This window comes from Rhea americana, unplaced genomic scaffold, assembly GCF_003343005.1.
Source record: "Rhea americana isolate MKP2758 unplaced genomic scaffold, rheAme1 scaffold_217, whole genome shotgun sequence".
Taxonomy (NCBI): Eukaryota; Metazoa; Chordata; class Aves; order Rheiformes; family Rheidae; genus Rhea; species Rhea americana.
In genome coordinates, this window is record NW_028186317.1 from 1,294,966 (window position 1) to 1,308,561 (window position 13,596).

At 42.7% G+C, this 13,596-nt stretch overlaps 1 protein-coding gene across 1 annotated transcript in view; it reads left to right on the plus strand.

The window, feature by feature from the left end:
- UBR4 (ubiquitin protein ligase E3 component n-recognin 4) overlaps positions 1-13,596 on the plus strand; it is a gene marked incomplete at its 5' end in the record, with an annotated part of 81,370 nt that overhangs the window by 38,403 nt on the left and 29,371 nt on the right. The window contains 18 exons of the mRNA XM_085305233.1: positions 247-377; positions 518-695; positions 892-996; positions 1,926-2,063; positions 2,591-2,759; positions 3,503-3,599; positions 4,039-4,146; positions 4,617-4,733; positions 5,897-6,106; positions 6,867-7,016; positions 7,733-7,960; positions 8,072-8,150; positions 8,595-8,834; positions 9,796-9,964; positions 10,644-10,788; positions 11,508-11,593; positions 12,030-12,117; positions 12,253-12,446. Coding sequence (XP_085161359.1) covers positions 247-377; positions 518-695; positions 892-996; positions 1,926-2,063; positions 2,591-2,759; positions 3,503-3,599; positions 4,039-4,146; positions 4,617-4,733; positions 5,897-6,106; positions 6,867-7,016; positions 7,733-7,960; positions 8,072-8,150; positions 8,595-8,834; positions 9,796-9,964; positions 10,644-10,788; positions 11,508-11,593; positions 12,030-12,117; positions 12,253-12,446 — 2,632 coding nt within the window. The remainder of the gene's footprint in view (positions 1-246; positions 378-517; positions 696-891; positions 997-1,925; positions 2,064-2,590; positions 2,760-3,502; positions 3,600-4,038; positions 4,147-4,616; positions 4,734-5,896; positions 6,107-6,866; positions 7,017-7,732; positions 7,961-8,071; positions 8,151-8,594; positions 8,835-9,795; positions 9,965-10,643; positions 10,789-11,507; positions 11,594-12,029; positions 12,118-12,252; positions 12,447-13,596) is intronic.

The following is a 13,596-nucleotide window of genomic DNA, read 5'->3' on the forward strand; positions in this document are numbered from 1 at the left end:
ATCTGGCTTGCCTCGTACTCTGGGAGGCTTGCAGGCCTGTAGGTGTTAAAGTTTCAGCCTCAGGAATGCTCCTGATTCCTGCAACAGATAGAAGTGGGATTGAAAAAACTAATCCTGGGCTCTCTATGCAGCAGCGTTGCAACCCACTGTAATAGGGCTGGTATGCTGTTGATGCTCATGGTATTGGCGACCTTGCTCTTGATGTGAGGAAAGAATGCATTTGTGAATTAATCCTTTGTAACTCAGGAGATAAAGATGACGATGACGACGACGATGCAGAAGACAAGCTGCAAAGTTCTGGGATTGCAAATGGTGAGCATATCCGACAAGAGAGCCAGGAGCAAAGCGAGGTTGATCATGGGGACTTTGAGATGGTGGTAAGTCCGAAGGACTTCTCTTTGAACCTTTCAAGTCTGTTATGTGCTTGGATTTAGTTTAGTTAACATGGATCAATCCTTAGYGCTCCTTTAGCTAGTGGTGGTTTGGCAACAGCTCTCACTGTGTTCCTTCTCGATAGTCTGAATCAATGGTTCTGGAGACTTCTGAAAACGTGAATAATGGGAACCCTTCTCCCCTGGAGGCTCTTCTGGCTGGAGCAGAGGGTTTCCCACCAATGCTGGACATTCCTCCAGATGCAGATGATGAAACAATGGTGGAATTGGCTATTGCCTTGAGCCTGCAACAAGATCAGCAAGGTAAGATGTGCRCGTTATCGGCCATTACAAAGGCAAATAGGGTATGAGGAAATTGAGAAAGAAACATAGAGCAGAAACTGTTGATGTGACCACCAACAAAGCGGAGGAGATCCATAAAATGTAGCGGGAAGGCCAGCGAGAACTCTTTTTATGAAAGCATTATTTATACTAATGTTCATCATTTGTTCTCCTGCAGGGAGTAGCAGTAGTGCTCTTGGACTTCAGAGCTTAGGACTGTCTGGCCAAGCACCCAGCTCTTCCTCTCTCGATGCTGGAACACTCTCTGATACAACAGCATCAGGTAACTGTTCACTGCGAAGAATCAAACTTTTTTAGTTCATCTTAAAAATGTATATAGCTGTCCTGCTTGTGCTGTGGTGTCTTCTGCAGGTGCTTAATCATTTCAAAATGATTTTGACAAGGAGCACTTAACTGGGTGCTGTTTTGCTCCTTGCTGTAAAATGAACAATGCCACTGGATTTTTGCAGCTTAAAGCATGTGTCTGCTTTTCCTGTGGTTATTCGACTAAAATGCACCTGGTTAAGGACAAGTTTCTGGGGTGAATTTTTGATGTTACATGTGGATAGGATCAAAGTAAAGTCCAAGTGGCAGTTTTTGCAACATGCTAGCTCTTTAAGTTATTARATTTTGCTCATTTTAAAGAAATATGGGAAGATTAAAAAAAGAAAAAGTACAACATATTTCTCTTAAACTTCTTGGTTATTTCCAGGCCCAGGGCAAACACTTACGAAATCATTTATTTTCTGTATGCRGGCAGAATGTAATGTGTGAATCATTTTGAGTACTACCACTTGCACCTGCATAGGATAACTACTGATATCAACAGATGCCAACAGCAAATAGTTCTCGTCTGTATTTATGATTATTACTCAGCTCTCTTTAGCAAGCTTCGTCTATAATTTCTAACCTAAATGATGACTTTAAAATGTGTTGGTAAATAAGGTTTCGAAGGGCCAGTTATTACTTTTGGCTTCATGTATAATTGTCCATTTGATGAGAAGGTTTCCTTCTCAAGGTATCTCCCCTACACTGCTTTTAGCAGGCTTAAATGTACAAAAGACACTTCCGAGTTCCCTTATGATTTGTAGTTGAAAATTGGCCCAGAAACCTAAGATGAATCCTTGTGGCTTTTCTTTCGTGGTGTGTGCTTCTTTTGGAGTTTTATCAAGACAGTGTTTTTACTTGTAACAGCTCTCGTTATTCTTTTAGCTCCAGCATCTGATGATGAAGGCAGCACAGCTGCAACAGACGGCTCGACTCTTCGGACTTCACCCGCTGACCACGGTGGAAGCGTGGGCTCTGAGAGCGGCGGCAGTGCAGTGGACTCTGTGGCTGGTGAGCACAGTGGTAAGCACCTCTTGCTGGACTGGGGTTTGCACATCAGATTTTTACTGTAACTTTGCGATGGTGGGGGGAGAAGGTGATCCCTCACGAAGAGAGAATCTGCTCCAAATAGGAAAGTTCTTCGTGTATTTAAAGGTTATCAGTAATCACAAGCTTTTATGAAAAATTACATCCGTGCTGCCCATGCTGTATACAACACCCCTCTTGCAACTCTGTTTAAATSTAATTATTGCTATGGAACCAATTCAGTTTGTGTCACCAAGATGAGGCTAGCAAATGGAACATTGCTAGGTGCAGGTGCTTAATTGTTTCAAAATGATTTTGTTAAATAGTGTCTCTGGAAACGATGCTTGTTTTTTAAGTTTGAAGATAACCACAGACACCATCTCSTTAAAGCCATAATTTTGAAAGGATAGCTCAACTTTATGGGCTGCTGTGAAGCGCCAACACGTATGCTCAGTTGAGCTAATATTCTTTCCCCTTCTGTTTTTTTTTTTCTTCTCTCTCCTTTTTCCTTTGATCTTTTTCAGTGTCTGGTCGTAGTAGTGCCTATGGGGACACAACAGCAGAGGGCCACCCTGCTGGACCAGGCAGTGTCAGCTCAAGCACGGGTGCTATAAGCACTACTACTGGCCAGCAAGAAGGAGATGGTTCGGAAGGCGAAGGCGAGGCTGAAGGAGATGTCCACACCAGCAACAGGCAAGGGGCTTTGTTTTCCTTTTCTGAGAATAGTACATCTGTTCAGCAGCACCATTACTTGTAGCAGAATAGACCATAGGTGCTTAAATGCATTGAAAATGATTAGCAACTTTGGAAAATAGAAGTCAAAAGTCAGTCTGGCAGGGGTCTGAAACAGTCTAGAGCAAACTGTGCCTCTGCAAAATGCCTCCATCTGTGCATTCACCAGTGTAACATGTTACACAAACCTGATGTGTGTCCCATAAAACTTGTACATGTATAAAAGTGATGAAAAAATCCTGCATAAGGCTGTTAAACAGAGGGCTCGCTAAAACATAAAGCTTGGTAGATAGTGAAATTCAGTGCCACGGAAAAWATATTATGTGCTGAACACTTTGAGAAAGGTCTGTGGTTTCATGAGAACATGCTCAGTCATTTTGTTTACAGTGCAGTTTGGAACTGACTTATACCATGTRTTTCTAGACAGTTAATTTCTGTGGGTAATCATACTCAGCGGTATCGTTCTGAAGTGAGGAAGTAACTGTGTCCTTTGTCAGAGTTGCTCTGCATCTTTGACGTTGCTTGGCTGTCAGGGACTCTCAGGGAGTCCACTCCTGTCCCTGCTAAGTTGATCACTTTAGGATTTCTTCTTACTCTCAACTTTTGTGATAAATTCTAGTGCTCTGTTGGTGATCCTGCTGYGTCCTGTTTATTGTACTATGTGGAAGGGCTTCGTGTCTAATTCCTGGCTTCTGATTTCCCAGGCTGCACATGGTCCGACTGATGTTACTGGAGAGGCTGCTGCAAAACTTACCCCAGCTGAGGAATGTTGGAGGAGTCCGTGCCATTCCTTACATGCAGGTAGCTGTGGAAGGCTGAAAAGTTAGGGCTTAATCAAAGAGTTTATCACTATTGCTACAGATTTTTTTTTTATTTGCACATGCTTTTCTCTTCCTCTTCCCTGTCCAGGCACTGTGCGAGTCCCTCTTTAAAGTGTTCATTGTATTGCACAGCATTCTTTTCCCATAGATTTTTTTGGTAGATATGTACCCTTTTTCAGTGCGGGATTGCTGTTGGCTAGTGAACCTAAGGGCTAAAATCCTTGAATCTCATGACTTTGGAAGAGTCTTTGGGGTTTATACTAAATGGTCATATTGGGGTGTGAGGGTGCAGGCAGAATTTGGGAAAGAGCATATATTAATCTAAGATGAAATCTGCAGGGTGTTTACAGAAGCTATTCTGCATCTGTCTTGAAATTGTGGAACCTGTCTTCTGATACTTCCCTGACTTTTATTTCCAGGTTATTCTGATGCTCACGACAGACCTAGATGGAGACGATGAGAAAGACAAGGGAGCTTTGGATAACCTTCTGTCCCAGCTCATTGCAGAACTGTGCATGGACAAAAAGGTAAGTTAAACTGAGTACACGCTCTCAATTTGCTCCTCTTAGACAGGGTTTCTTTCCTTGGGAGAAATTAGGTACAGAGGAGTCTTACAAATGGATTGCTGTGCCAATGTACTCAGACAGTTTCTTTTTCTTGGCTCATTGCATATAAGGTAGAAAATGACGTGAGTGTAACTCCCTCCTGCCTGGTTCTGGCATCAACAAGTTAGCATAAATTCCTCAATATAAGGGTAGACAGTGGCCTGGATTCCAGAGAACAGTTACAAAAATGAAAAAAAAATATCTATGTTGTATTACGTATCACTGATCATGCCTGTTTGAAGAGCTGAATTAAGGGTAATAAAAAAACAGCATGAAAACTTGTTTTTGCTTGAGCTTCATTTAGAAATGCTTCTTGAGGATCAGAGCATTGAAATTTTGATACCTGGGACATTGTGCTCAAGTCTGTTAGTGAGTAAACTCTGTCCCTGCAGGATGTTTCTAAGAAAAATGAACGCTCTCCTGTGAATGAAGTGCACTTGGTGGTAATGAGACTGCTTAGTGTGTTCATGTCCAGAACTAAGTCAGGATCCAAGTCTTCCATTTGTGAGGTATGTTCTTATGTTCTTCAAACTGCTTTTTTCAGGGAAATGATGAGGTTGGGGAGCTTTTGGTCATCAAAGATGGTCTAAGTGCTGGTAACTATAATGTGTGGTCTAAGACTGAAAATCACCCAAATGTGCTTTGGAATAATTTGTGAGGAATCAACTGTGTTGCCATTACCTGGCTATTGTGAAAAAAGATTTCTGCTGAAACTCAGAATGGAGGAAACCAGCATGAAAAGATAAATAGATTCACTTGTTTTGTGGGGAGTTTCTGACTGGGCTCAAGGCAGCACATAAATGATGTTTCTTAAAATGGCCTAGCGGATTTTTTGTTGCATCCTACTGRTGCTGAAGGGGTTAAAGAGGATTTGTAATGTGATTATTGGAAAGCAATATGCTGCTGTGTCAACGTAAAAGTCGCTAAGAGGATTCCTTAGATATTTGTTGCTAAAAGGTACAGTAATAAGGCATAAAAAGCAGTATGTGTGGTGGGAAGGAGATTAATAAAAAAGCATAGAGGTTAAAAAATTTAGTCTGAACTGCATCAAATTTTAATGAGCTTATGAGCTGTGGGGTTTGTTTGGATTTACAGGGCTGCTTTAATAGTTTTATTTACAGTAGCTTTTTCTCCAGCCTTTGTTATTCACTAGAGCTTCCCACAGAAATCAAAGCTCATCGTCTTGCAGAATGCAGGTGGAGCAATACCTGGGTGGAGCAGAGCCTCTGAGCAGCATCTGTAACAGGGACTCTTTCTCTACCGGAATTCACCCCCAGTTGGCCAAATCCCAGATAAACAAATAGAAATCCCAACTTAAAAAAAAAAAGCAAAAATAAAAAAGCACCCTAGTTGTCTAATCCATTGCATAGTGGCCTCTGGCACATGTGTCGAGGGGAGATTAGACTTAAGAGGAGATTTTATTTGTTTTCTTTTACTAAGCGCTTGTTCAAAAGAGTCTCTGTAAATATTTGAGTTKCTTTTCTTAAACACACACACAAAAAGAAAAACCCAACCTCAAACAAACCCCAAACTTAAAAGCTGCCTGTAAAGTTTCATAAGAACCTGCTTTTATCCATACTGTCAGCAAATGCTGTCTGACTCTCAGCTTCCCTTGCTCTTCTGAAAATGTGGTTCTCAGGTGCTCTAATAATCCCTCTCCTCTTTGTCTCAGTCTTCCTCCCTCATCTCTAGTGCCACTGCCGCTGCGTTGCTGAGCTCTGGTGCTGTTGACTACTGCCTGCATGTGCTGAAGTCTCTGCTTGAGTACTGGAAAAGCCAGCAGAATGATGAGGAGCCTGTAGCCTCCAGCCAGCTCCTGAAACCTCACACTACTTCTTCTCCACCTGACATGAGCCCTTTTTTCCTCCGCCAGTACGTGAAGGTGAGTCCTACCCTATGCAATTAACATTACACAACCCACATAAAAGCGCTGCTGCATGGATGTGAAAGCATCTGCAGAAGTGCTGTGCTGTCAAGTTGACATCTGCCCCACAGTTGTGCAATTAAAATCCATTCTTTCGCGGTGTAGTTACAGTTAGGATTGCTTTGAGTTCTCTGTCAGAGTAGCCCAGCTTGCTAGATCCACTGATGCACTCCTGAACCAGGCAGTTCTGTCGAGCTGCTGTCATTGTTTCTGGTTGAAGCGTTAATCTTCCTGAAGGGAAGCTACTTCGTCGTGTGACTCCTTTTGCTTGGCAGGCAGAATTTCTGAACCGCTGCTACTTACTGTGGCAAGGAAGCCTAGCAGCTGATGAGGATTTCCATACTAAATCCTAGGCTTGTTCAACCACGGTGCCTTTATTTTAAGATTCCACTGATGTCAGGGGAGGCTTTGACATATGCACAGGTGCAGTGAAGTAAGCCTAGTTAAAGGTAAGAATGTCTCCTAAGCTGAAGGCTAGTAYATTAAAATGCCTTAGGCCTCTAGAGAAGCTTTCTGCATCCCAACAGTTGCCTTTTAGTTGAAGTCCTGATGTAAATTTGTTGGTTTTGTGCTCWTTTATCAGTCAGGAGTGTTTCTTGTGGTAACTAAGGTGCAGAAGGGCTGTATWTTTAGAAAATGAACAACTGCACCCTGTAGTTCTCATGCCAACACTGAGAGTATTCTGTGCCGGGGGCTGATTGGATCTTCCTGCTTCCAGGGTCATGCTGCTGATGTTTTTGAGGCCTACACTCAGCTTCTGACCGAGATGGTACTGCGGCTGCCTTATCAGATCAAGAAGATTGCAGACACAAACTCCCGCATTCCGCCTCCTGTCTTTGATCACTCCTGGTTCTACTTCTTGTCTGAGGTAGGTGAGCGTGTGTCACACCTGCAAATTTTAACTGAAAAATATTAGTAATGTCTTTTGTGGGAGAAGTGAGCTTCTGTAGGACTGTTCCAGGTCTTTTTCTGATTTTTCTCCTCCTTAAAAGGTCAACTTTTYGCATTGCTTTATTCGTGTTTAACGAGAATCTGTATGAAAGCATGTTTGAAGAMGACGACTGCTATTCTCTCTGTAACTCAGTGCTGTTTGCTGCCAGAAAACTCAGATACAATACCTTTTCTGAGATGGTACAATATAATAGCATGTTCTGCTGTTAGTACTTGGTCCTTTAAAAAAAGAAATCACTAAGATATTTGGAATTTACATTTTCAGTTCCCTTGTCTGATTGTACAGCTTCCTACTTGAGATAAGTTACCTTACATTCATACAAGTTTGGGAAAGTATTTCTTGATTGGGCTTGACTAGCCTTTTATTTGAGAYCACAGGCAGATAACAAAGAATGGCCTTTGGAAGCAGTTTCACAGTTTCCCAGCTCAGGATGCTGTAATATTGCAGTGTAATGTGTCTTCTGCCTCAGACTTTTTTRCACTGGTGAATTTACAGTATCTTAAAGCTGAAGGGTTTGTTTCTGCATCTCCAGTTTCTTTTCTCTTTGTAAGAAAACCCATTGTATTTTTGGTGCTACGGGGTGCCTGTTGGTGAGTTCACTGTACTAATATCTTAGGCTTTTCTTTGTCTAGTACCTGATGATCCAGCAGACTCCATTTGTGCGCCGCCAAGTCCGCAAGCTTTTGCTCTTTATCTGTGGATCAAAGGAGAAGTACCGCCAGCTCCGAGACCTTCACACCTTGGACTCTCACGTTCGTGGAATTAAAAAGCTCCTAGAAGAGCAAGGCATCTTCCTTCGTGCCAGTGTGGTCACAGCAAGTTCAGGCTCTGCCCTGCAGTACGATACATTAATCAGCCTGGTAAGGAAAACTGTGCAACTGTACTAGGAGAAAAAGCGTACGTTGCACTCATGTAAGATGTCAGTAATAGAAATACTGACACTTGTAATCCAGTCCTATTTTGCCTTTCAGATGGAACATTTAAAGGCTTGCGCAGAGATTGCCACACAACGAACAGTAAACTGGCAGAAATTCTGCATTAAAGATGACTGTGAGTTGTTTCTCAGAGTATTTCAGAGGGCAGAGGGCACGTTTTTTATGTCTCGGTTTGAATTGTGGCTTCTCAGATKGGGAGGCTCAGCAGAGAGAAATAAGAGTTTTGAGTAGGACTGAATTGTTTCCAGCACTAATTATCACAGTGCTCTAACTGCTCCTGAGCTAAAGAACGTGCAGGGGTTCGGTTATTGGCAATACAGTATAATGGATAACTTAAAAGAATGCAAATAAGAGATTTGCTTTGTGTTGCTTGCACTGCTGTTGTGCCAGGGTGCAGTTTAGGATGAAACACCTTACCTTGGTGAACCCAAACTTTGTGCTTTCCTGATGTAGAAGTGAATGGTTCTGCTAGTTTGTGGAACAGTCCTTGTTGTGTTCTGAGTTCTCTTGATTTAGGTTTCAAAGATTTTTGTTTGTTTGTTTTTCTTTTCCCCTGCAGCGGTTCTTTATTTCCTCCTTCAAGTCAGCTTCCTGGTAGATGAAGGAGTATCCCCGGTTCTCCTGCAGCTGCTGTCTTGTGCTCTGTGTGGCAGTAAAGTGCTGTCTGTGGCTTCATCTTCTGGATCAAGTACCTCTTCCGCCTCTGCTCCTGCAGCCTCAGGCTCTGGGCAGCCAGCAACACAGAGCAAATCCTCCACTAAAAAGAGCAAGAAAGAAGAAAAGGAAAAGGAGCGAGAAGGTGAGCTGCAGCTGTGCCCTGTTCTGTGCTGCTTTTAGGGTTAAAGCCTGCTGCTCTCAATTTTTCATATTCCTGTTCAGAGGCAATTGCTTTGCATCTTGTGATAAATACTACTGCAGTGAAAGGGGCATGGCTCTTGGCAAGAGCACCTGCAGAATTTAGCATCAGCTAGGGCAGAAGGACAGTTTTACTGCAGGTGGGTTGGAATGGGTCAAAGATGAAGCAGTATACTCTGAAAGTTTGGACTCAAATTAGGTGCTGGGTGTATTCCAAGCCCACTATGAGTATSTATTAGTTTGACTGGGCTTTAGATTGTGTCATGAAAATTGCCTGTACCAGTGACAGAGAATTTCCATGTGAGCTCTCTGGCCCAGGTTGCAGGAGACTGAAAGACTTATGGGGATTAAAACAAGTACTGGAGATGCACACCTAGTTAACTCTTCTTTTCAATGACTATGTTCAGGCTTGTTTCCTCTGCCCAATTTATAAGCTACCTTGGAGCCAGAACTGCTTCTTAGTAGATGTCCAAACTCTTGGGAAAGTAATTAAGCTTTCCTATAAAAATCTTGGGCATGAATACTGTCTTGGCTTTTCTTCAAGGGACCATTTTGTTTTTCTCTCAGACAATTCTATGATGCTTTCTACTTTATAGATGTCCCATGGTGGATCTTTTTTTTTTTTCCTCTCTCTCTTTCCCCCCCCACATGTTTACGGGCAAGTATTTCAGCAGTTTACCTGTGTACTGATCAAGAATATTAGGTTATGTTTTGCACAAAAGAGAGGAACATTGAACTTGGTTGTTGCCTGTGAACATCTACAGTACATGGACTGAACCACAGTCACTTGTCCACGTTGTCCTTGCTGAATGTTCTATAAAGCAGAAAACTGGCCTGCCTGTGATTTACTCTGCTTCATCATCTTTCTTAAGCGTTTCTTTCTTGTGCCACCGGGTGTCCCCTAGGTGAGAGTTCAGGCAGTCAGGAAGATCAACTGTGTACAGCTCTGGTGAACCAGCTGAACAAGTTTGCTGATAAGGAAACCCTCATCCAGTTCCTGCGCTGCTTCTTGTTGGAGTCCAACTCATCCTCAGTGAGATGGCAGGCCCACTGCCTCGCACTCCACATCTACAGGTGAGCACRGAGGAGGCCGCTGAGCTGGCTCGTCAGTGAAGCTCTGCTATGGGTGAAGGTGTGCACACCTGATAACGGTGGCTCTCTGTCGGATGTCTCTGCAAAGCACTGGCCAGCTAGTCTCAGCTCAAACAAGCTCTGTCCTGAGGAGGTAGTGCTTGAGCCTCTGTCCTAAAGGGTGCTGAGGCTTGCAGACGGATGGCATCCCTTTGAGTTGCTCATGCTGTTCTGCAGTTGTCAGGGCTGGGGCAGGGGTGGCTTATTTATTGCTGATCAACTTCAGTGATCATCTGAAAGCAGCATTTTATTTTGGCTTGCACRATCTGCCTCATGACGTCTACAGTATAGGTATTTTGAGGGAGATACAGACTGACGCAGTTAAAAAGGTGGGAATGTAGATGATATAGGGGAAGACAGAGTTCAGAGTGCTGAGCTCCTTCAGGACGCTGTTCTGTAGTTGCGAGGTAGCTGCCTTCATTTCAGAAAGCACTGGAATACTGCCAGTGGCAAGAAGAGATGAGGTTTAATCAGGTGAACTTGGATGTRTAGAAAGATAACAGTTACATACTTGTAGATGCTTTGGTTAACTGTAGCACGTATTTTCCTTTTGAAGACTATGTACCAAGCAGTCTATGCAGTTATTTCCATGAGCTGAATGGATATGTAATCTGTTCAACAGGAACTCTAACAAGTCCCAGCAAGAGTTACTGTTGGATCTCATGTGGTCAATCTGGCCAGAACTTCCAGCCTATGGAAGAAAAGCTGCCCAGTTTGTAGACCTCTTGGGATACTTCTCTCTGAAAACACAGCAGACTGAGAAAAAGGTATAGTGGCATTCTGAAAAGAAGGAGCAGCATCCCAGGTGCCGCTGCTGCTTCTAAATTCTGTTAATACTTGTTTATGATAGAACTGTTTCTGTCAAAACTGCTTCTGGGAGAAATCATTCCCAAAATTTGAGTGTTAAAGCATGCAGACTCCTTAAGAAATTATTCTTTGAATTAAATTGTTAACATTTAGCAGTTTGAGGATGCATGTTGAGGGTGGTTTTTTTTTCTTTTTTTTCTTTCTTTTTTTTTTTTAAACAAAAAAACATTTCCTGTTCCCACAGGAAGACTTTGTGGGAAAATGTATTTCTCTTCCAGGTCTGGTTTATGGATTTTTGATATTATGGTTCTTAGAAATCTCTTATAACCACTCCTTTTGAACAAAGGAAGCAGTAGGATTTCTCAGGGGACCAGCGGGCTGAGAACACATACTTTAGACTCACTGATAGTTGCATATATATGTGCAAAGAGTTGGGAATGCCCTGCAGAAGCTTAGCAGGAATCTGTGGTCAGTGGCTGGCTAATAGTCATTATTGCGGTGAAGATTTCATTTTAGGATCAATTACATTTCTGGCTAATGATTTAACCGCACAAATTCTTGCGGGTATGGTGTATGCATCTTCTGGGTGACACGGAATGCCAGAAGAGGAGAAATCTTTGTCATTGTTGCCATAAAAAGAATATGTAGGGAAGATGATATTTTCCTAATTGTTTTTCAGTTGAAGGAATATTCCCAAAAGGCTGTGGAGATTCTCCGCACTCAAAACCACATTCTTACCAATCACCCCAACTCCAACATTTACAAGTGAGTCACTGCTGGCTTTGATCCATTTTATTAAAGGAGTTTTTCAGCAGATGAGCTGTTATCCAGAGCAGGGGGACTGGATATTTCTTCTAATAAAGCCATAGTGGAGGAGGGCCTCCTACTGATGTTATGTGCTTGTTGCAGCTGGCATTTTAGGAAGGGCAGTCTCCTATTTACCAAGTTAACGAAAAAACAAAAACCCCTCTAATTATACTGAAATGCTGCTTGGTGAAGAGCAACACTTTTCTATGTAGCAAAGATAGATGGAAACTTACTTTCTTCAGGTTACATTGTAACACTTTGTTATGAAATTTGGGAGTGGGGTGAGGGGTAGGGTGGGACTACAGCTAAACTAAAACTATTCTGATTGCTGGAGTGACTCATGATTGCAACACAGTGAATGTCAAATTACATAYGTTTTCTTCTCTCGCTCCAGCACTCTGTCTGGGCTGGTGGAATTTGATGGCTATTACCTAGAGAGTGATCCTTGCCTTGTCTGCAACAATCCAGAGGTGCCCTTCTGCGTAAGTAGCTGGTGTTCTTTAACCCGGTAGGGATCTGTAAGGATCCCAGCCTTTTTGGCAGCGTGATTTGCAGTGTTTCTGTGTTTTGGGGGATGTGATCGTAGTGGCAGCGTGTCCTTGTTTTTGTCTTCCCAGTACATAAAACTTTCCTCCATTAAAGTGGACACACGGTATACCACCACTCAGCAAGTGGTGAAGCTCATTGGCAGCCACACCATCAGCAAAGTGACAGTGAAGATAGGAGACCTGAAACGCACCAAGATGGTCCGAACCATCAACCTCTATTACAACAACAGGACAGTGCAAGCCATAGTGGAGCTGAAAAACAAGTATGTTCATCTCTGTATCAGATGCATGGTAGGAGAACTGGTGGGGGTTGAAAAACACAAATTTAATATGATACTTATACATTCCTAGTACTGATATGGTTCTTTCTCAAAGCAGTTATTGTACAGATGCACTGACTTAGCTTGATAAAACTTGCAGGTTATTTGTGGAGAAGAGTGCTTCCTTAGCATCGTGTTGTTATGCCATGTGCATCTTACAAATTGGGATGTAGGCAAGAATAAGTCCTTGAAGATCCACATAAAACTATCTCGTAGTTCCTTTGTGTTGAAAGACAGTTTCCTCGTCCAGTTGGGAATCAAAATGCTCAAGTGTTTCTAGCCTGGGCTTGTCCCCTCTGAGTGCCTCCAGACAATTTCTCCAAAGTAGTTTATTGTTTTATGTATTAGGCTGTTTTGTCCTGGATTTTGCTTATATTGCTAATCTGCAAACTCTGTAATCTTTTTTTTTTTTTTTTTTTTTTCCCTCCCTCCAGCAGCTAGGAGGTATATCAGTCTCTGAATTTAATGTTATTTCTGGTGAGGTGAATAGGTGGAATGTGTATTTGCCATTTTGCACTCAGTTGGTTTCATCTGTCTGGCTTCTTTTTGGCTCACATTCCTCCTTAAGCTGCTACCAGTCACTGGAAGTGCACATTGAGTGGGATTGTTCTCTCAAAAGATGTTGAAGAAAAAAATCCAAATTTCTCCTAGAGCCTGAAACATGCCTGTAAAATTAGTGTACAACAATTTTGTGCAGGCTCAATTTTAAACGCTTAACTTAATTGTCTGGAGACGAATATCAATACCAAAACCACACCCTGGGGAATCTGATTCTTGAAACTTATCTTGCAGCACGTCCAGAAACGCAGAAAGCGTTAAATAACGAGTCGGTAGTAGAATTAAAATTAGAAGTCGAATGGCCTAACTCTTGACTGCCACTTTAGCCCTGCGCAATGCTCCTTTCCAATACGTTGCTCCGCCTGAAGCCGGTTCTGTTTTGTACTTTCCCCTCTTCCTTCCTGAGACGGTCTCACCAGAATCGGATCCCTGTGGCTTAGGGAGTTAATCTGTGCCTGCTGCTTATTGCTTCTTTGAGGCCGCAGGGCCCCCCCATCCCCTGCTGTGAGGTCACAGGGGCTGCAGCCCCCCCCCA